The 23,332-nt window shown below is 42.5% G+C and overlaps 1 protein-coding gene and 1 pseudogene across 1 annotated transcript; both read right to left on the reverse strand.

Moving 5' to 3' along the window:
• Nucleotides 1-1,589: 1,589 nt before the first annotated feature.
• On the reverse strand, nt 1,590-11,201 carry LOC128615564 (forkhead box protein K2-like). Its single transcript, XM_053637760.1, has 9 exons — nt 10,714-11,201; nt 7,235-7,426; nt 6,075-6,216; nt 5,835-5,981; nt 5,527-5,720; nt 3,838-4,040; nt 3,544-3,735; nt 3,265-3,459; nt 1,590-3,157 (listed from the first exon to the last, which is right to left on the reverse strand). Exons 1-9 carry the CDS (start codon nt 11,019-11,021, stop codon nt 2,967-2,969), a joined length of 1,764 nt encoding a protein of 587 aa, XP_053493735.1. The 5' UTR covers nt 11,022-11,201; the 3' UTR covers nt 1,590-2,966.
• Nucleotides 11,202-20,659: 9,458 nt separating this feature from the next.
• LOC128615615 (dynein regulatory complex subunit 3-like) lies at nt 20,660-22,196 on the reverse strand (annotated as a pseudogene).
• Nucleotides 22,197-23,332: the final 1,136 nt, after the last annotated feature.

Raw genomic sequence — 23,332 nt, forward strand, 5'->3', positions numbered from 1 at the left:
TTAAACCCAAATTTCATTTTGAAATGTCTACTAACAGACAGACAGGCAGTGAAAGCCAAGCAGACAATGAGAGAACAGACATACATGCCACAATGGACAAAGACAGACAGAGGCAGCCAGTCACAGACAAAGACTAAGACACACCTCACCATGGTAATAATCACAGAGCTACATCACATCAGAATCTTCCTGAACATCAACAGCAGGTTCATATAATTCATTCGTTACGAAATAACCTGGTTTATTAACATGGGGAAGAAAAAACACTTTTTTGGGTTTGAAAAACCAACACACAGCTGCACACTACTGGAGATCCATCAGGAGACATTTATGGGTATTGTGCCCTGCAATGGATTGGCCCCCTGTCCAGGGTGTACCCCGCCTTGAGCCCGATGCTCCCTGGGATAGGCTCCAGGTTCCCCGTGACCCTGAAAAGGAGTAAGCGGTATAGAAGATGGATGGATGGACATTTATGGGTTTCTACTATTCCCTTGTGGTCATGAGAAGAACTGCCATGAGCAGAGGTAATAGGGACCTGTTATTGCATCATAAAAGCTATGAGCCAGTCATGTTCCAATATGCAAATATTGGGCATCCATCACAAGTGTAACAGATTATACACAGAACTGTCTTCAAAACTAGTTCTGGATTACTCTAAAACAGACTGCTGTTTTCTCCATCCCTTCCCAATATTACTCCTTCCACTTCTCCATCCCTTCCCGATACTACTCCTTCCACTTCTCCATCCCGTCCCGATGTTACTCCTTCCACTTCTCCATCCCTTCCCGGTGTTACTCCTTCCACCTCTCCATCCCTTCCCGATACTACTCCTTCCACTTCTCCATCCCTTCCCGATTCTACTCCTTCCACTTCTCCATCCCTTCCCGCTGTTACTCCTTCCACTTCTCCATCCCTTCCCGCTGTTACTCCTTCCACTTCTCCATCCCGTCCCGGTGTTACTCCTTCCACTTCTCCATCCCTTCCCGGTGTTACTCCTTCCACTTCTCCATCCCTTCCCGGTGTTACTCCTTCCACTTCTCCATCCCTTCCCGGTGTTACTCCTTCCACTTCTCCATCCCTTCCCGCTGTTACTCCTTCCACTTCTCCATCCCGTCCCGGTGTTACTCCTTCCACTTCTCCATCCCTTCCCGCTGTTACTCCTTCCACTTCTCCATCCCTTCCCGCTGTTACTCCTTCCACTTCTCCATCCCTTCCCATTGTTTTTCCTTTCTCTCCATCCCTGTTTAACTTTTCCTTCTACCTCTCTAGCCCACTCTCAATAATTCACCCTTCAAAGTCTACATCCCCTTCCCATCACTTTCCCTTCTCATCTCACTTTCCATTCCCCATCATATTCCCATTTTCGATCCCTCCCCAATCATGTTCTTCCCATTCTCTTTCAGTTTGCCATGTCTCTCATCCCATCGCTTCCCCCTCCTTCTCCTTCCCTGACATCATGACGAGCGTGTTCCTTTTCTTTTCTTTCTCTTCAGAACTCCAAACAGTTTGTTTAAGATGCATCCCGCTCCACAGCCCCGACCATGCAACTCCATGATGAAAGAGTGCGAAAGAAACACAAGGAGGCAAAATTGTTAAAGGGTTTAAATTAATTTATAATAAAAAAAAAAAGAGGAAAAAAATAAGCATTTTCCCAGTGAAGCAGAACAAACACCTATCTTTTTTTTCTTCTTTTTCCATACTTGCATCCTCGGGCACACATTCAATCAATCAGTGCATAGACCGGAGCACGCTGACTGAGGCAACTAAAGCCACATCCATCCAGGGATGGAAACCCTGCAGGCTGCTGGGCGGAGCTTAAATCCTGAATATCAATCCCTTATATGGACTCAAATCCAAGCATGGTGTCTCGGAGCCTGCTACAGACAAGCATCATGACCAGGGAGGAATGATGACGACGAGATGCAGACGTAGAGTTTTTTTGCTAGCTGCTATCTTCAGTTGCCGGCTCAGGTGTGTTTATTGTTATTAGCACATTAGCTGCAGCATCAGACTTCTGTAAAATCACAATCTCACATCTTTTACATATGAAAGTATGAAAAGTCGGGTGCAAGAAGAGAGGCTAGGACTCGACAGGAGGAAAACGAACACTTATTCGATATTTATATATTTATATATATATATTTCCTTAAAGAAAAAAAAGAAAAAAACTTGTTTAAAAGAAACAAAATGGAAAGTTTCTTAAACGAATATGAAGACGAGCGAGTCCGATATCCTCCGCGGCTGGTCTGTGTGACGTACAATTCCATGGAAATTCATTTGTCACTGTAAACGTCCACAAAATACAAACAAAAAAAAGCAAAAAAGTGTGCTCCACATGACAAAATACTGCATATCTCACTGTGTGTGTGTGTTTGAGGGCTTAGCTGCCAGTAGATGTTGATCCCTTTAGTTGATGAATAAAACTAGACTACGCGAAACACACACACACACACCCCCCTCTCTTTCGTCAGGTTGTCGATCGTGTCTCGTGAGTTGTATTACAGATGAGCTGCCGGGGTGTGGAATGTGGAGGAGATGCTGCTCTCCCACACTCACATGCACGCACACACACACACACACACACACACGCACGCTCGCACACTCACACAGAGAGAGAGGCACACACGAGTAAGTACAGACAAGTGAGCTCAGATCACAGATATAGTCGTTGTGTGTGTGTGTGTGTGTGTGTGTGTGTGTGTGTATAAATATATAAATATGCACTGCAGTCTTCTGGGAGATGATGAAATGTGGGTTTGGTGTAAAAGAGGAAATAAGGAAGCTGGAGAGGCTGGTGGGCGGAGTCTATAAATGGGCATGGTTTTGCGGTTTTTTTTTGCTTTGTATTGAACAGTCAGTCATTAACGGACATGATATGAGAGAGAGAAAGAGAGATGGGGTCGGGGGAGAAGACAGACAGCAAGAGATGGAGTTGATGGGAAAGGGGGCGGGGCTGGTATTGATGCCTAGTCATGACTGACAGCAGCGGGCGTGTCCATAGCGGCCGTTCCATTTGGGTCAGAGGCGGTGCTGTGCTGCTTTTCCTCCATTTTCTGTCGTTTACACTCAGGCTGCTCGATGTCTCCGTTCTGTCGTTTAGTGGGCAGAGAAGCAGAGATGGATGCGTGGGCTGCCAACAGGTGGAGGGGACTGGACACTGTATACACACACACACACACACACACACACACACACACACAGGTGAATAAGTAATTGAAACAGGCTTAACAGCATTAACCAAGAATCACGTGTCTGTGTGTGTACCTGTGCTGGCCGTGGCAATGGGCACCATGCGTGTGCCGTTCTGTGTGATGGTTTTGATTGGCAGCTGGTGCTGACCCAATGGGGCTTGCTGCACTATGGTAACCGTCTGGAGGGGCGTGGCCGTGGTGCTCTGGATGATTCGACTGGCCGAGCCTATGGAGGTGTGGGTGATGGTGGGCACAGCTTCTACTTTCACTGCAGACACATACAGACACATAGTGAACACACACACACACACACACCTCTGTACAGCCTGTACAACAGGGCATGACCTCTGACCTTTGCCCTCTGAGTGCAGCGCTCCGTTCTCCTGAGAAGTGTGTGGAGGTTTAACAGCGCTGATGGGGATCTGATGGAGAACATGGAGAGTCTGCATCAGAGTCTGAGGAGCAGCTGAGGAGGAGGAGGAAGAGGAGAATACCACGGGTCTCTGAACTGCTATCAACACCGGAGCACTGCTCACTGGAGAACCTACACACACAGGTTTGTTTATTTATTTATTTATTTATGATATGTCCAGCATGACATATATTATGTGCTAGCTGAGGTTAGCATGTAGCAGGAGGCGTGTACCGGGCGTGGCCTTTGCCAGGTGAGCCTCCTGGATCACGGCCAGTTTCGGCTGTATGGCAGCAGCGGTGACAGGGGGTGGGGCAGGGGTGGAGTCTGTTTCCAAGGGAACAGGTGAGCCCTCTCGTGACAGGCTGTCAGGGGTCTGGACGCCGCTGGAGTGGGCGGAGAGAACGCCGGAATGACTGGGTGATGCTGGGGCACTCCTGTAACAAGGTCAAAGGTCAAAGAACTGAAAAAATTAAGGATAAACATCTAATCTAAACGTGTGTTAGTGAAAATATAAACGATGATTACAGTCTGTTTTAAGTCTATTTTGGTATAAACTGGAGTCTACAATCTTCTCTTTTCAACTGAAAGTTAGTTTTTTATAAGAAAGGAAAAAAATGTAAAAAAGAATTAAAGAGTAAAACTACTGTACGAATAAAAAAATGACAAAGAACTGAAAATAGAAAACTGACGCAAAAAAGAAACAAGGAAAGAAGGGAAAACAAATTAAAAAAATAAAACATGAATACAAAAGGAATTTTAAAAAACAATAAAAGCAACAAAAAATGTTGCAAGAAAGAATAATAAAAAAAAAGAACAAAACTAAAATGAAAAAGAAAGAGCAAAAGGGAGCAATAACCTGGTGGGGGAAAGAAGAAAAACAACCCACAAAAAAAAAATGAAAAAACTGATTTAATAAAAATGAAACAAATCATGAGAAAACAGCCAGCAGGTGGAGCCACAGCACCTCAGCAGTGTTTCATCCGGGTATCTTCATGAGAATTTTGAGACGTGTGTGAACCGTGATGGAAACATGTTTAGGGATGAAACGTCACCAGTTTCACGATAAACCGCCATAAAATTCCCCCACGGTTAGTATTACAGTGTCGCATTTAATCATCATTAAAACCGTGTGTGATTATCGTGATGTGTAAAACTCGCGGTATATGGTGTCCACACACACACAGCACAAATGTGACCCAGGCGCAGGATGCAGCATTGTTTTTTGAGCGTGAAAACGGATGCTACAATTAAAAACTTAACGTGTCTGCTCAATTCAGCACGAACCAAATGAGTCAGAGTCGCACCACAGATCAGCAGGAGTCAGAGTTCATTTAGTTCATTTAGAATAATAATGAACCCACCATCTTCTATTAAGTTTCCCTCGGCATTTTAATAAAATCTAAAACCACAAAGGCTGGGAATTCTCCCGAGCGCCGTCACCGCCTCCCGCCGTGTTCTAACTGAAATGGACTAAATGATCGCAGCGAGCCTAATGATAACTGTCCATCACGTTATAATCAAATATAAACCCTGTTTAAACGGTTTCAGTGTGTATCAGTACGTCCTGTACATTTGCAGGACATTTCAACAACACCGTGATCACACTGATAACCGGGAGAGTTCTGGTCACGATGATCGCGATATGAAATTTTCATACAGTTACATCTCTAACGTTTACCGAATAAATTCCTCGATCCGCATAAAAATAAATTTAAAAAGTCATGTGACCTTGCCTCAACAAATAGTCGGCTCAGAAATGTATTGATTCTTTGCGCCGGTTTCCCTGGAAGTGAGGATTTTGCTCTGTCGAACACGCGGGATGGAAATGCTGCTTTATTCGCAGAAGTGTTAAGCGACATTCCGATTTTTGAACAAGTTAAACCTGCGACTGGGTTGGATTTGTCCGTAAGCTCCGCCCACCTGGAGGAGAGGGGTCCGAGCGGGGTCCTGAAGCAGGGAACTCCTCGGGGTCTGCGCTTCCTGAAGGCCTGCTCGACGAGTTTCCCCTCCGAGGACGGGTCTATCCTCCAGAACGAACCCTTCCCCGGCTCCTCCTGAGAGCGCGGAACCTTGATGAAGTACCGGTTCAGAGACAAGTTGTGCCTGATCGAGTTCTGCAACACGCATACACGCACATTCTAATAAAATAATCAACACCTTCTGACCAATGAAATTGCAGAATTCACCAGCACTGTGGTGTGAAGTGGTGTTTAATGTGTGAGGCTGACCTGCCAGCCCTTATCTGCACTCCTGTAGTAGGGGTAGTTCTTGGTGATGTGTGTGTAGATGCCGTTGAGTGTGAGCTGTTTGTCCGGAGCGAGTGTGACGGCCTGCACGATCAGCTGAGCGTACGAGTACGGAGGTTTAGAGTCGTCCTGCAGAGAGACGGACAGGACACGGTTACAGATCACATGACTTAACCATCGCAACAGTCTCCACGATGAAGGGAAGCGTGCAGGAGCTCTTACTTTGGGACTGTCTCCTCCCGACGCCTCTTTATCGTTCTCCGACTGGGAGTTATCGTTGAGCAGGTCTGAGGACACGAAGCGGCCCAGTTTATAACCCGAAGTACCGGCACCACGGGGACTCGAGGGACACGAGTTCGCCGCACTGAGAGAGAGAGAGAGAGAGAGAGAGGAAGGGATGATTCTGAGTACCGTCATGTACACAGATTTAAATTATTACAGAGAGCACACTGGTCACATGATCACATTCCTTCTTGAAGAGCCTGAGCCCTCAACACAGTGGAAATCATCTGCACTCGTGAAGCTCCGACCCTCTGTGATCTACAGCGCTCAAGAAGGAGGCAGCGGAATCGACTTTGGAGCTCTATTTCAGGCTAATACGACACTCTGGCGCTGATCGTTTTCACACTCCACAGATCGGAACGTTTGTTTGTTCGTCTCTGCCAGAACCGGACCGCGGGACCCTGACTGGTATGGCCGACCTCGAATCTCTGCTGAGCTTGCAGTCTCACCTCACCTCTCAGCAGCAGTGCTGGTATGAAGCTGTTATAACGTACACAGTGACAGAATTTTAAAAATAATAATAATAATAATAATAATAATTATAAAATGTTTATAAGTTTTCTCCACAGCATCTTACACTCCCAGCCGTCTGTTCTACACGTACTCGCACAGGTTTCCTGTTTTAGACGCCGCGATATCACAGACTGTACAAGAGACAATCGTGCTCTCTCTATTTTAACTCTAGGTATACACATCACAGAGTGTAGAAGTATTGGCACCCTTTACCCCGATCCATTCGCTCCCAGTACACACTGTAAGAATGGATGATTTGCCAAAATATATCGCCTCATAGAGCACTTTAAGACGCGATTTATTTATTTTTACCCCTAGATGTAGACTCGCTATAAATTCAGAGATTTTTGTCCAGTATTTATAAAATAAAAAATTGCTAGCAGAACAATCAATGACTTTCATACTCTGACATTTACAACCTCATCACATTGATTGTTATTTATTACTTCCCTCATTTAGTACATGCATTTCTATATTTCACCTCTTTACCAAATTATATCTATGTTGAAAGATCATTCCAAAATATCCTTATACACGTTTAAATAACCTTCCTTAAATAAATCCGTAACAGGATTGTGTGTCTGTACCTGATGGTCCCAGTCGGCGAGGGTAGAGGGCTCATTAGGTGAGCGATGTTATCAGGGATGTTTATTGACAGCGGCGAGATCTGAGGCTGCACCGCCTTCACCGGAGACTCCGCCTCCTTCGGCTCCTTCTTCACCTGCCCCAATGCTGTGAAGGTGATCTTTATGCTCGTACTGGGGAAACGGAATGTGCACCTAAACACACACACACGGGAAACAGAGTAGAGAAATAAAAACACATGATGATGATGATGATGAATAATGTTTCATCATATTACACACTCTCAGCATAGTGGTGTGTCTCATAACGAGGCCCTGGAGGCTGTGTGTGTGTGCGTGCATGTGTGTTTGTCTCAAGACTGTGCTAAATTAAGTGTTCTCTTGATAAACTAAGGTTGTAAACACTCCGAGTGGCAGATGTAAACAGCCGAGCACGGAGATGCAGAAACACAGAACCAAAACTCAAAGAATTCAATAAAATAAGTGAAAAAATCTAATGTTAGAAAACAAATAAAAGGCGTAAGTTATGTATAATGGCCACAGTCCTGCATGTTCATGGTTTTAAACCCTGTGTGTTTACCTGTTGTAGCATTTTAGACGCACAGGAAACTTCCATAAAAAAGAACAGAATCACACAAATAGCCACAATCAGCGATCTGCGGGGTCCAAGCACCTTTCAGAAAGGACACGCACGCCGACTGGCTCCGGCCAAATTCCACAGAACACGCGAGAGAGACGGAAAATGAACAGCATGTCGAGGTTTGGAGATAATCGCTCAATTCTAACCCTGCGTTTAGTGTTTAGTTGCTTGAGTGATGTCACAGGTGGCATCTTAGATATACGTCTCATTAGAATATTAGGCCACACCCACTACGATAGCTTCTGGTCCGTGCGATCAGCTGCTGTTTGAGCTTTTTATTACATTTTAACTTTGTTTTTTTTTTTGACAAAACATATTTAAACACTTTACAGTGAATTCGCAGCGACTTGAGTTGAACTGCAGCTGAACGGCGACACTCCGACTGGCGTCACCCCAAACTCCTGTCCCAGCCGTGAGTGTGTGTGTGTGTATAAACATTTGTGCAAGGAAAAGAAAAACAAGTCCTTACAAGAAGCTGCTGTTAAGCATTTTAACATCACAACATGACACACCCATAAAAACACAAACACACACACACACACACTCAACCAAATCATGGGAAACCTTTCAAATGTTGCTTTTCAGAGCATGAACATACATGCACGCACACACACACAGAGCCATACACACACTGCATGTGTGCACACACACACACAGAGCCATGCACACACTGCATGCACACATACACAGAGCCATACACACACTGCATGCACACATACACAGAGCCATACACACACACACACACAGAGAGCCATACACACACCGCATGCACAAATACACTAACCCATAAAGAATATACACACACAAACAAGGTTTGTCTTCATCTACTGTTAAGGAGGTGTGTGTGCGTGTATATATAGAGTGAGACACTTGTTAGCAAAGGAATGTTTGGCTTTCTAAACAGTGCATATTTTCCAGAAGGTGGCGCGTGTGTGTGTGTGAGAGCGTACTCACATCCCCTTCAGCTCAGCTACGTGTGAAGGTCACATCCACACACCACCTCACCCAGCCCCCAAATCTCTGGAATCCCTGACACTGTGTGTGTGTGTGTGTGTAATAATGTATTAGAACAAGAGCATTCATATAAACCTGCACTAATGTCAGACTTGCTATTGTAGAAAACTAATCAACACCTTCTGACCAATCAGAGAGCAGAACTCAACACTGTGCTATAACTCGGTGTCTGGATCAACACTGATGCAGGAGGAGGATTGTAACAGCACTAAACACCACTTCCTGTTCCTGTGTACGAGTCAGAGTGTGAGATATTACACACACTGCACATCTGGACTTCCTCTCTGACCACACACACACACACACACACACACACACCCACCCCCCTTCCCCTGGGAAATGGACTCTCTCTGCCGCACAAACTTAACAGCAGGTGTGTGCTAATTCTAATTGGTGAAATTTCTGTTTAACAGAACCAATAAGAGCTCAAACACTACACCAGTGTGTGACCTGAGATTGACCTTCCTGCACCATTATACTCTCTCTCTCACACACACACTACTGACAACACTTCATTTATCTATCCTGTGCCGTTATTGGCCCAATACAGAAACAGCTACTTCTCTTTTCTGATTTTTATAAAACTCTGATTCATTTTACAAATTTATCAGAGTTCATTCATGTGTTAATGTCCGAAACAATCCTTTATCACACGCTTTCCTAACTTTCTCCTTTCCTTCACAAGACATTTGCAGGATTTAAAGCAGACACTTTGGCAGTTTTGACCTCTGTCCTGCATCTGTGAAACTCTGGTTCCTCCAATTAGCATCTCTCTCTCTCTCTCACACACACACCTGCTGTTAAAGACAAACAAGGAAGTGGGTGTGGTTTACACACAAACACACAGCTTCTGGTTATGACAGTAAAGTGTTTTGTCTCACCGTGTGAGCTGAAACGCTGGTGGTGCAGAGAAACAGAAAACACTGTTCGGAATAAATGGTACAAAGTGTGTGTGTGTGTATCAGACATTAACATCAGCCTTGAAACTGTGCTCAGAAATCAGACTGTTTATTTACTCTATTGCACTAACCTATCATTTACACAAATCAACCACACACACACACACAGCAATAATAAAACTAGTAATAAATAAGTCGTGTGTGATTTTAAGCGACGGTTCACGAATAAAACGGGGCTTCGAGGGAATTTTATGGAAATGAAAAAGTAAGTGAATCGAAAACATTTACGTTTCTAGTGTTTATTTATGAATGGATGACGTCAATGCTAATGCTAGGCAGTTATCTGTGGCGAAAGAGAGAGGAGTGAACTGAAATTAAACTCAAACCTAACAGACTAATTAGATGAGCTGCTGAGAGTGTAGTTTAGTGTAATATATATTTATTTATTTTTTAACGTGATGAAAGAAAAACCTCACAATAAAAAAAACAACGCGCGCGCTCTAAACATGATTATTTATTTATTTATTTACTTACTTACTTATTAAACTGTCTTGTAATCGTGAAACACTCCATGGGGATGCAGGAGACGCACGTGCGCCACGCCACGCCACGTAAGAGTCAAAACAACAACAATAACGATAACGATAAACAGTACGCGCGAGCGCCGATTTCTGCGTTTTAATAACACGCTGTAGTAAAATGTTGTGTGTTTTCGTGCCTACATAAAAAATGATCTTGCAGTTTTAAACAATGATGATTATTTATGTTAGGGATAGAGCTCACGCGCTAGCAGGCAGATGAGTTTAGGTCACGGGCGCGCGCGTGCGTGTAACTAACACTAATGGCAGAGAGAGAGAGAGAGAGAGAGAGAGAGAGAGAGAGAGGCACATGGCCGATAGTGAAAGTGTGTGTTTGGTGGACGCACTCACACTCGGGGCAGCTGTAACGGAGGAGCTCCTCTGCGCAGAAACACGCCGTCCACGAACACGCCGTTCTTCCCGAGGCAGCGCAGGTAGAAGTCCCCCCCTGCCCCGTCCTCCTCTCCGGCCGTGAACAGCTCCAGGTGCCTGCGGGAGATGAAGCTGGAGTGGCCCATGCTCACATCCACGGAGCCCTGAGAGGAATTCCGGCCCACCGTTACCGAGCGCTTCTTCATCAGGTACTCGAACTCGCGGCCCTCCAGCCGGGCCACCGCCGGTCCGGACAACCCGCTCACCCCCACCGACACCGCCGCCATGTTACCCCACACAACGGCGTATAATCCTCACCTACTGCCCAAAACAAACGCGATGCTTTCTCCTGACGCCTCCTTATAGCCGACGTCGCTATAAAACTAGTATTTGTTCACAGGCACGTCCAGAAATTCCAGCTGAAATCAAATAAAACCGAAGCAGGGTCTGGACAGGAGAAGCGTAAACGTGCCAGACCGCGGAGCAGCGGCTCAGAGAAAGATGCACGGGAGGAGAAAGGAAGAGAACCAATCACAAGCCGCGCTTGCGTTATTGACACACGCGCGGTCCAATCAGACCTAAAAACGGAGAGGCTGTAATTCGAATGTGAGCCAATAGGAGAGAGGAACACGGGCGGTTTCTGGGGTGAAGGTCGGTTGCGCCGTACATCAACACGGCCGAGTGTAAACAAAACACGGAACCGGAGCCTTTCACTTTTTTTTTTTTTTTAACTTAAACTTTTTAAACTTTAAACACCGACACGAAATTTTTCAGATCATTTTATTCTACTTAGAAAAGAACGTTATTCAAATGATAGTGAACTGAGTTTGTACAGAAACTTTTAATACTTTTAAACTGACAGAGTGAAGTGTAAACAACAATAAAGCAACAAGAAGTAGACAAAATATCACACTAGGCAAATAGGCAGATAATAATAATAATAATAATAATAATAATAATTAAATCAATACAAACATGACGGAAAGAAGGAAATGATAGTAATATAGACTGAAACTATATTTCATTTTTAAAACCTGTGTAAAAATAAATAACAGTGCAGTAATTAGGCATGTAAAAGTAACATGGCAGTGAAAACGAGCAGATAATAAAAGCTAGAGTAGAAAAATATGTTTGATTTGTTTGTTTGTTTGTTTTTCTTGATTAATGTTTATTCCAGGTCTTTGGCACACAAAAAGCCAATCAAACACTCATTTTAAGTTTAATATTTTTTTTTTTTACTGTAAATAATTACATGTAAATATTCTCGATAAATATTATTCTGCTTAATTTTTTCCCCCACCAAGAGCTAAAATACCTTACAACTTTTAAAATAAATAAATATTTTAAAATAAAATTCATACAGAGATTAATAAATGTGATCAATCTGAATGGGATGTTGATTTATCATGGCGGATGACGTCACCACATTAAAGATGTCCGTTTAAAGCCTCATTATAGTGATGAATGAATGAATTCCTCCTCAGCAGGCTCTGGGCCTGTTCCTGAAGATCCGCTCCGGGTTTTACCTCCAACTTCCTCTGCAGCAGATGGAGCAGGACCTCACACCTCGCTACCCACAATTCATAGCGCGGTCAGGCTGTTGTGTGGATATAAATATTAGGGGTGTAGCGATATAGACTCCGGTCACGATTCCATGCTTGGAATATTGTGAATAAAATTATGATTGAAAGACTCATTTTTTTTGTTTGTGAATCACAAACAGTGCAAAACAATATACATTTCTGTCTGCATGAAACAAAATAAGTAAATAACAAAACTGCTATAAACAGAGGTTTAATATTGTAAACAAAATGCACACCATATCTTAAAAAATAAATAAATATATTTATTCATTTATGTTGTGTTATCACAAACCCCTCTGTCATGAAGATGCCAGAAACCTTAAAATTATGGCTTTACCTCTAACTATTACAAAGCGCTGACACTGGAGACTCCTTAAAGAAAACGCGATAATATAAACCTGCACTATTGTCAGTGCTGTAACTAATCAACACCTTCTGACCAATCACAGCCCAGAACTCAACAGCACTGTGGCATAGTACATTTGAATATTTAGATATATCATTGTTTATGGATCAGATCGTTTTTTAATACACTTCTATAGCAGGAGTGTTTGTGTAGAGGGAATGTAGGTGAAATTAGCTAGCTTATACACAAAAGTAATTATATAGAGAGAGAGAGAGTAAAGGCTTACAGCAAGCAGGGAAATCAGGTCAGAGCTCACATTGAACGTGTGGCTTTGATGTGAATCCTGAGCTTTTCTGCTCCACAAGTCGAGCTACACATGCTACTCCTGACACACCAGTGATCCCGACTCCTTCTGCTCTTTGGACCTGCCTGATCCATCCTGGTGCCCTACTTTTGGTTGGAGTTCTCATCATGCTGAGGATGGCTCCACATGGTGCAGCCTAAAGATCATTGAAATTACTGAGGATGGTACCACTTAAACACTATAAAGATGCTTTGGACCTCAGTTCAGTTGGACCTCAGAACAGTTATGCTATGATACCTTTAGCACTACAATTACCACAAACAGTTTTATACTCAAGTCTCCATCAGTGAACAGTGGAAAAGTTCAACAAAACAGACTTCATGTAGAAACTGTAATGAATTTCCTGGTTTTACAACTGCACTATTTTAGCATGTAGTATTAGCACATTTATAGAAGGGGTGTATTTATTTATAATCGCACTATCCGGTGTCACCCTGATAAGGACGGGTTCCCTTCTGAGTCTGGTTCCTCTCAAGGTTTCTTGCTCATATCGTCTCAGGGAGTTTTTCCTCACCACCGTCACCTCTGGCTGCTCATTAGGGATAAATTCCATCCATCCATCCATCCATCTTCAACCGCTTACTCCTTTTCAGGGTCGCGGGGAAACCTGGAGCCTATCCCAGGGAGCATCGGGCACAAGGCGGGGTACACCCTGGACAGGGTGCCAGTCCATCGCAGGGCACACAATCACACACACATTCACACACCCATATATATGATATCCTGAATTTATATATTTCTGTAGAGCTGCTTTGAGACAATGTCCACTGTCAAAAGCTCTATACAAATAAAACTGAATTGAACTGAACTGAACAAGTTAGCAAGTGTTCAATTAGAGACGATTGGCTCAGAATAAAAGTCCTCACTGAGACTTCAATTACCTGTAATTACCTCACACCAGCAGTAGATGACACTGTGCTCTCTGTTTGTAAAGCTCCAAAGCTTCCGCTGAATTACATTTACAGTCATGAAGAAACCCCAGAAGCTTCACCAGGGTTCCTCGCTACAAATTCCCTTCAGAAAGTTGTTCCTGTAGAAGGTGAGCTGGCCATCTAACCGGGAAAACAGCAGCTCGTGTTCTTTTGATTTTACAGCGGACCTGCACACCGCCCCCTGCTGGAGGGTTCTGTAATCATCACTCAGATAACGAGGACAAACTGAAACTAAACCTTACACAGACGGTGCTGTATTATTAGGTACAATCAGTCGAATGATAAGATATATTTTTTTCCTTTTCAGATGGAGGGATCAGTCAGTAGTCAGTCAGTCTCCTTAGTGTATTACTTACAGTGGGGTCAGTACAGCCAGTTTTTTTTTTTTTAACAAAAATGATCAATTATAAAATGATTATCGACAGGTGCTCGTTATTTTACCTAAACAAACCTTCTGTATGCTTGAAGGGACTTTATCAGTTTGATCAACATGCGGGTTTATAATATATATTTTAAAATCTTGAGAACATTGCAGTGTTATTACATAATGTGGCCGCTAGATGGCAGTCAAAGACCACAAAGATCTGCATTAACGCACTACTTTTAGATATCGCTGCAATTTTTTAAACATGAGAAGAGAGAGAGAGAGAGAGAGAGAGAGAGAGAGAGAGAGAGAGATGATATTTGTGATGTGCAGATGTTGGAACATCTTGTGGTTAGGTTTGAAAGACTAACAGGCAAACAAAAGTTATGGTCTGACTCTGTATCAGCTATTTTTATATTCAGGTTTAGGATAAATTTATGTTCTGATCCCCCCTTTATATCTATCAGATGGCCCATTATGGGTGTTCATGTATAAGAGAAACCTTGGGAGGACATTATCTATCTATCTATCTATCTATCTATCTATCTATCTATCTATCTATCTGTCTGTCTGTCTGTCTGACTGTATGTCTATCTATCTATCTATCTATCTATCTATCTATCTATCTATCTGTTTGACTGTATGTCTATCTATCTATCTATCTATCTATCTATCTATCTATCTATCTATCTATCTGTCTGACTGTATGTCTATCTATCTATCTATCTATCTATCTATCTATTTGTCTGTCTGTCTGTCTATCTATCTGTCTGTCTGACTGTCTGTCTGACTGTATGTCTATCTATCTATCTATCTATCTATCTATCTATCTATCTATCTATCTGTTTGACTGTATGTCTATCTATCTATCTATCTATCTATCTATCTATCTATCTATCTATCTATCTATCTGTCTGACTGTATGTCTATCTATCTATCTATCTATCTATCTATCTATCTATTTGTCTGTCTGTCTGTCTATCTATCTGTCTGTCTGACTGTCTGTCTGACTGTATGTCTATCTATCTATCTATCTATCTATCTATCTACCTACCTACCTGTCTATCTGTCTGTCTGTCTATCTATCAAGAACAGTAAGTTAATAGTTGAGCAAAACTCTACAACCACACTGCAGCATGTAACGTTACAGTCTGAACATTTCACCAGCCAATCATTTCTTATGAATACACACACACACACACACACACACACACACACACACACACACACAGAGAGAGAGAGAGAGAGAGTTTATTATACTTTAGTGCTCGTTTTAAAGATTGAAACAAAACATTAGTTATTCCACCTAACACTAGCGCTGTTGAGTTCTGGATTCTGATTGGTCAGGAGGAGTTGATTAGTTTTCTATAACAGTAGTGCAGCTGCACATCACAGCTTTATATTAATGGGCTCGTTCTAATACGTTATCGTTTCTATAGCAAAAGCTCGTTCACAGGGCCTGGTACAGCGGACGCTCCATGTAAACGGATTAAAAATCACTGACACGGTGAAGGTTTCTTTAAGGAGATGTGTATTTAACATCTGGGGAAGGAGTCTCCAGTGTCAGCGCTTTGCTTTTTTCGCTTTCTCTGTAACACGACAAGCTGCATTTCTGTCTTGTTAACTAGAAGAGAGAATAAAGAGGCTGGCTGCTATAATATAAGCGAGGACATTCCACAACATTAAATGCAACTATAAACAGATAAAAAAAGCACATCATATCATTCTTTAATAAATAAATATGATATCTGTTGGCAAATTGCTGTGGTATAAGAGGAATGTGCTGTTACAGGAGAATAATCAGCTTCAGGGGGTGGTAGTGTACCTCAGCATCATTGTTCATTATTATCCTATAAGAGAAGTTATTTGGGAATGTTCTATTCTTTATATCAGTTCGGATTTTCACAGAACCAGTAAGTGTTTTTAAAATGTAAGGAAGATTATATATCCTGGATAGAGTCGTGGTGTATTTCTGTGGTGTAGATTAAGACGCATCTGGGGCAGATTTTGGTGAGTTTTGTTTATTAAAAGCAGAGATTAAGGGCAGAGGTCGATGTCTAACACTCCACATTACACAGCCTGTAATTATATCAGGAAGCTTTTACTGGCTTCTCCCTGAAAGCCTGGGTGAAGCTCAGGGCGTGCGCTAAACCGCAATATGATCACTCCATAGGGACCCTATACGGCTCTCTGCACCAGCCTTAATCAAGTCCTGCAGTATCACGTTTAACAGCGTGCTCAGGAGAAACACTTCTCTGCTTCCCGCATCTGATGTTTCTCCAGTGAGAGTTGTTCCAGGGTCGGCTAAGTTCAGTGGAGTTGATCAGCCAATCACAACCCTGATCAGTAGTTTATCTAGCGTCAGCTAACTCACTACTTAACTCCAGCACAGCTTTTAATTATGTGGCAGCCCTGTTTCTCGACCACTCGCTACCCTGCTACAAAACCTGGCTCTTTTCTGTTAGCTAGCTACCGCTCGAGAGCTTTTGAGTAAACAACAGCTAAGCTACGCTAGTTCACTTTAATCTTATCAGACTGCTGCGTTCAGGTAGCTGGATAATGATGCTAAATCCATTTGATTTATTTTATTTTATTTTATGCTAATCAAGACATTGAGTTAGAATTGAATGGAAAATTAACCGACGCCTTCTGACCAATCACAATCCAGAACTCGACATCTCACAAGGAGGTAACATTGACTGTTTTGAGTTTAGGAGGTGTGTCTTTTATTCTAAAGTAACCTTTGGTCTACACAATATGGCAGTCGAGGCAGAGAGAGAGAGAGAGAGAGAGAGAGAGAGAGAACCAGAGAGAGAGACAGAGAGCAAGAGAGATAGAGAGTGAGAGCAAGAGAGTGAGCAAGAGAGAGAGAAGGGAGGGAGCGAAAGAGAGAGTGAAAGCAAGAGAGAGAACAAGAGAGAGAGAGAGACAGAGAGAGAGAGCGAGAGAGAGAGCGAGAGAGAGAGCGAGAGTGAGAGAGAGAGAGACAGAGAGAGAACGGGAGAGAGAGAGACAGAGAGAGAGAGACAGAGAGAGAGAGAGAGAGAAGCACAGATGAAGATCTCATTTCACAACAGTGACATCATCATCACACACCAAATAAATCCGAAGTTCTGGTTTCTGTTCTTGTAACTTGTAATTTCAGTATAAGAGGTTCCCTGAGTGCTGAAACATGCAAGGTGTGTGCCAGTGGGTGTGCACACACACACACACACACACACACACACACTGGCTCATCCAGTTGGACAGCTTTGGCCTGGAATCTGATCGTCATTATAATGTTTACAGTGAATTCTTTGTACAGTATAACTCTGACCCACTTCAACTCACCTTCATGCCTTCAAATCACATTTATTTCTCATATTTAAATACAGAGCAGTACCAGCGCCATCACTGACTCGGCTTCGTTCCAATTTCAGAACAAGCAGCCTTAAACAAAGTGCACAGAGTGCAGATTGAGTCCTGGGGAGTTCATCACAGTCTTGTGCAAGGTGTATTGTTCATGCAGGGTTTTGACACGTCATGATGACAGCAGATCCCTAAACGGAGAAGAAGAAAGTGTTACCAAATATGGAGAGTTCAATTCTTGTGATTTTATATATATATATATATATATATATATATATATATATATATATATATACTTCAGAATTATTTCTTAAAACCTCAGGTGACACATCAAGGCCTTAAAAGAGGCAGGGACGAGTTAAAAGTCATCATTTGATACATTTTGGATTTTATTTAGAACCTCTCAGGACAAAGTTGCTCAAATCCTTCTTATTATTGTCATTATTATAATTTCCACATTCTCAGAATGAAACTTGCCACTCCACTTGGGACAAGGCCAAGATATAAACATCTTCATATCTGAAAGTAGTAATGTATTCATCTGGATCTTACCTCTGTGCTAAACCATAGCGTACACTCCACAGGTCCCCTAAAGTACTTGATTTCTCCCCTTTGCTCGTAAACTCGAGAGTCCCCAATCCCTCTTTCCCCTCTGCTCCACTCCTCCATTCCTTTCCTTCAGGATAGGAGCTGCTGGTAGGGCACGTTGATGTTCCCCAAGTACCAGAAGATCCAGAAGAGCAGGCTGAGGAAGATGATGATGGGGCCCGAGAGCACGAAGAAATCCCAGAAGCTGAGCGGGGCGAAGATGCCGAGCAGGAACAGGACGAGGCCGGCCACATCCAGCACGATGGCCAAGACGAAGAAGCCGAAGCAGCGTCCCACACGCTTGGTGAAGTCCATCGCTCTGGAGCTGAGATCTCAGCGTGTGCTGGAAAGCAGACAGCAGCTGAGATATGCAGCATTCCTGCGCTTGCTTAACGAGTCCGACTGGAGCAAGGTGTCCTCGCCCTGCCTGTGTGACGACACTGATGCCACGTTAACATACACACACACACAAACACACACACACGCACACGGAAGGGATTTATAAAAATGTCTCTGACTGATAATCCTGAAGATTTACAATCCTGAATCCTGACCTCAAACACACTAGCACACCCATACACCTGCCATGAGGGTAGTATGGGTGTGTGTGTGTTAGAGCAGACACTATTGTGTAATATAGGGAGAACCCTCTATAGAAAATCCAGTGTAACACAATCTCTAACACACCTTTACAACAAAAGCAGCTGAAAGAATCCAGAACATGAACATTATTGACTTGATCTCGCTCAGTAAACGGAGAAGGGACTGGTAGTTGAAGAAACCGACCCAAGTGTATGAGTTGATATTTCAAGTTGAGGGGTGTTTTCTGTGTTTTTTACTGGCTGCAGGTGGAGAATTATAAGTGTGTGTGTGTGTGTGTGTGTGTGTGTGTGTGTGTGTGAGACGAGATTTTCACAAATTTATTGTCTGAAGCTTGCAGGTGTGAAAAATACAAATCACAAACGTTCTGGCTTTTATGTGTGAGAAAGAGGCCACACACACACACACACACACACACACACACACACACACACTTTTCCAGACCCAATAAATGAGGAAAGATTCAAAATAAATTGTCTAGAGAAAGGAGAGAAAAGATTGTAACAGTAGAAGTAAAATAAACGTTTCATACCTACAGTACAGGAGGTCAGGGGTCTCCGCTGGAATCAGGTGGGTGGATGAGTCGACGGCTCTCTTCATGATTAAACCACTTGCCTTTTGGCGAATTTTGCCGATTTGAATGTCATTTACGGCAGCGGTTCTCAACCTGTGGCCTGCACGCTGAAAATCTAAATGAATAAAATGGTAGCTGTGCAGCAGCGTCGCTTTACAGTAGAGAAAAAAATCGAGTTTTTATTGAAAGACGTTAGAACGATGGCGGAAGTCCCAGAGCTGCTGCAGGAAATGTACTGTTCAAAGCTGAAGAGAACTTCATTTAAGACGCTCAGGGTTTCGTGTCCGTTGCGTGTGCTGTTTAATGTGCTTTCTTCATGTACCTATTAAACTGTCCTGCTGTTACAAACACTTAATGCAATCTAGTCTAGGAACTTTCAATAAAATGAACACGACACCAGTAGAATCAGCGCATCAAGGCATTCCGCACTGAGGTACGGACACTACAGCAGGTTTAGTCTCGTACCCGGGTAGTGTATTGATCCTGTTTGTACGTTCAGAAGAGGAACTGACCTGAAAAATCATTTGATGAGGCAGCATGAGACATCACAGTATTGATCAGAACCACTGACTGTTCAGGTCCTCGGTGAAGTGTGCAGTATTTCAGAACCGTGCGTTCTGACTGTAACCGAGGAGCAGCGTGGAGACGTGTCCACAGAACACGTGTGTTCAGTCCAGAACACATCAGGTTACACAGTGGAAGTGCATGGATTACTTTGATGCGGCCTTTTATCTGCTGTTTGGACACAAAGTTCTGGCGCCCATTCGTTTGCGTTTATGTTTGTGTTCCGATTGAAGACAGACAGATGTAAACATCCTGGATGACCTGGGGATGTAAATAATCATCACATTTTCATTTTCAGGTGAGATAACACTGTAAACTAGGCTTTATAGCTGACCATAACCACACGTTCTTTTTATAGCAGTGATATCGCTTTATTGTGCGCTTCATCAGTGTTGTGTGTGTGTTTGTGGAGCACAGGTCTAAGAAAAGTAAACGGTAATGTGTTGCAGGTAGTTTGTTGAATTATTGATTACAATTGTTGAAGAAAAGACAATACAGCATGTTTTTTTTGTAACAATATAATTTGTTCTTGTTTGTTTGTTGCTGACAAGTGAGGCAGAAATTTTAACATTGAAATACATTTGAACCGCGTTTTATTTTCCGTTTGTGTACAAGGCTTTGTACTGTAAGTGTTTGTGTTTGCAGGGAGTAAACGTACTGGGCCTTTGAGGTGCGATAACGCTGCGTTTTTGTTCGTTTTATACTTTTATTCTCATTTTGGATTACAGTTGTATTTATTTAATATTTAATGTGCTATGAATATATAATATGTCTAACTTAAATGCTAGTTGAATAAAGAGGTTGAGACGACTAAACTTAAGTTTTCCTAACTACATCTTATAAGTTAAGATTACTTTTTTATTGGTGAAGTAAACTTTTCTACTGAAAAAAAACTAAACTTGTAAAAGGCTACTTATTATTTTAAGTTAAGTCGACTAAAAGGTTTTACCATGCAGTCCAGTGCTGCTCCTCCTACTGGTGGTAATCAGGTAACAGTGTCTCCTCCAGCTGGTCTCGAACATGATCAACATATTTCTGGATTTCTGAGATGCGTTCGCGATTCCTTTCAACCTTGTCATCATGTATCGTCTTCATTAGTGTGCTGTTGATCCATGCCAAGAGCTCATCCTCTCTGTTGTCAAACTTCTGCAGGTGTGTGTCATGTGACTCGCTGGCCACGTCGATCACCGTGTCTTCGTCCACAAAGAGCAAGCGCACATCATCAGGCAAATCCTCCTCCAGCTCTCAGCAGTGTTGCCACAGCAGTCTCGAGCACTTTCTCATGTTGGTGGTTCTCCAGACCTCGACACTGAGCAAATATGCCTCGCGCATACCTCTCCAACCATGCCTGTGATGTTTCTCCCAAAGTTTTGAATGATGTCCTCTAACTGAGCCACTAGTTGCAGCTCCAGAGTCAGGAGAGTGTCCCGAAGCTGCACAATCTCATTTCTGACTCTGACCTTCAACAAGCTGTGGTCTGCTGCATCTCAGCCATCACCCGTCTCCTGGACCTCTCAAAGTCAGCAACTATTTGAGCTCGTTTCTGCTGATTGTCAGCCATGACCTTTTGTAAACAGGTGAAGAAGCATTCCATCTCATTCTACCTTTGCATTTGCTGTGCACCTGCTTCAAAAGTCTGCATGAATAATGCCTCCAACTGTATCCAAACAGATGAGGCCCGTTCAAATATTCCACAAACTCTTCCTTAGGCAGCTGAAGATCTTGTTCCATCTTTTCGGAGCCTCTGCTGCCTTCTGCTCCTGCAGTTCGTTGTGTTTTATCTTCTCAATTGTGCTCCCATACTGGTACTGTGCCTTTTGTCCAGTTCGGTCATCTAGTAGCCTGTAGTCTAGGTGAACCAGGTCTGACAGGTATGACAGGTACGCAGCCACAGAAACTTTGTAGTTTTCATCTTTGCAGACTGGATTTCCAGAAAGCTCAATTGTGCACAGGTTCTTACATTTTCTTAGGTATATTACTGTCAAGCTGCGAGATCAAATTGTTACCAAGTGAGAGGATATGCAGGTTCTGCAGTGCATCTATTAACTACAGAAATGTTGAACAAACTCAGGTCTTGAAATTTCAGGAATGTATCCAACCCTTCAAGTGAGCTTCTCTAATCCCGAAATCTTCTCGATGTTATTATTGTCGAGGTGAAGCTCGGTTAGAGATGAAGTGCCATAAATGGTCTATCTTTAAGATGTTTATTTGTGGTGCACATACAATATATAAAACATTATTATTATTATTATTATTATTATTATTATTATTATTATTATTATTGTTGTTGTTGTTGTTGTTGTTGTTGTTGTTGTTATTGTTGTTGTTGTTGTTGTTGAACATCATAAGGTCATGATATCATGATATAAAATCAAAGAATACATTTTTTATGAGTAAAACAAAGATTTATGCTTTTTGACACCCCCCCCCCCCCCCCATTAGTTTGAGTGATTCTCTGTAGAAGTTTAGACTTTTTTTTAAATTATATTTATAAAAACTCTCCCAGAAGCAATAAATTGTAAATAAGAACTTGGACCTTTTTGTCTTCCATTAACATACCAGATACAGTTGAGTTTCTTTATTCAGTGTGATTGCGAGACAACACACACAGCTGCTGTCCGATTATTGTTCATCTGTAAAACTCTCTGTGGTCTGCTACAGCACTTTAAAATTCATATGGAAGAGGACTTTTGTAAAAAAAAAAATAAAAAAATAACCAAATAAACAACAACAAAAAACAAATGCCCCTGAGATCAGGGGAGTAAACCAGCCTGGGCATTAGGCGCTGCAGCCCAGAAGATTTGTTCTTTATCCCAGAATAATCCTCCACTTGGAGCGGTTTGTCTCTACATAACTGAACATCAGTAAAAGAAGACGGCAGTGATGTATTTTAGCAGGCTCTATCCAGGCTCACAATGACATGCACCTCACCTGAATGTTGTTTTTGTTTTTTCACATTCCAGAAGTTGTACTAAGTCCCCAGTGGCCAAACTGATGTACTACAGGTGAGATTTTGCTAATACCTCCCTTTAAACAAATACAGTACTCAATTATTTGAACAGGTCAGACATCTCGCTATAATTCTCCTACAGCTTTCAGAATGTAAACACGTGTTTTTAAATGACTTCTGTATGTTAAAACTTATGTCATTGTTAATAAATGCATTGACGTTTTAACTCAGTGGGTGGAATTGCCTGACGGTCCCTTAGGCACCTTGTGCAGTGATACCGGGTCAGAGCATTCTGAGGTGTGAAACATTCTGCAGCTCTAATACACGCTGGCGTTTTTGAGTCAATGTTTTATGTCCGTATAAAATAATTGAATATTATTAAAAC

This window comes from Ictalurus furcatus, chromosome 12, assembly GCF_023375685.1.
Source record: "Ictalurus furcatus strain D&B chromosome 12, Billie_1.0, whole genome shotgun sequence".
Lineage (NCBI taxonomy): Eukaryota > Metazoa > Chordata > Actinopteri > Siluriformes > Ictaluridae > Ictalurus > Ictalurus furcatus.

Excerpts from the sequence above, each read along its gene's own strand:
- LOC128615564 (XM_053637760.1), bottom strand. The coding sequence starts at position 11,021 with ATGGCGGCGGTGTCGGTGGGGGTGAGCGGGTTGTCCGGACCGGCGGTG. Across the intron at positions 7,427-10,713 it reads CCGTTACAGCTGCCCCGAGT|GTGCACATTCCGTTTCCCCA; the intron begins GTGAGTGCGTCC and ends GTGTGTGTTTAG. Across the intron at positions 5,721-5,834 it reads GTGCAGATAAGGGCTGGCAG|AACTCGATCAGGCACAACTT; the intron begins GTCAGCCTCACA and ends TGCGTGTTGCAG.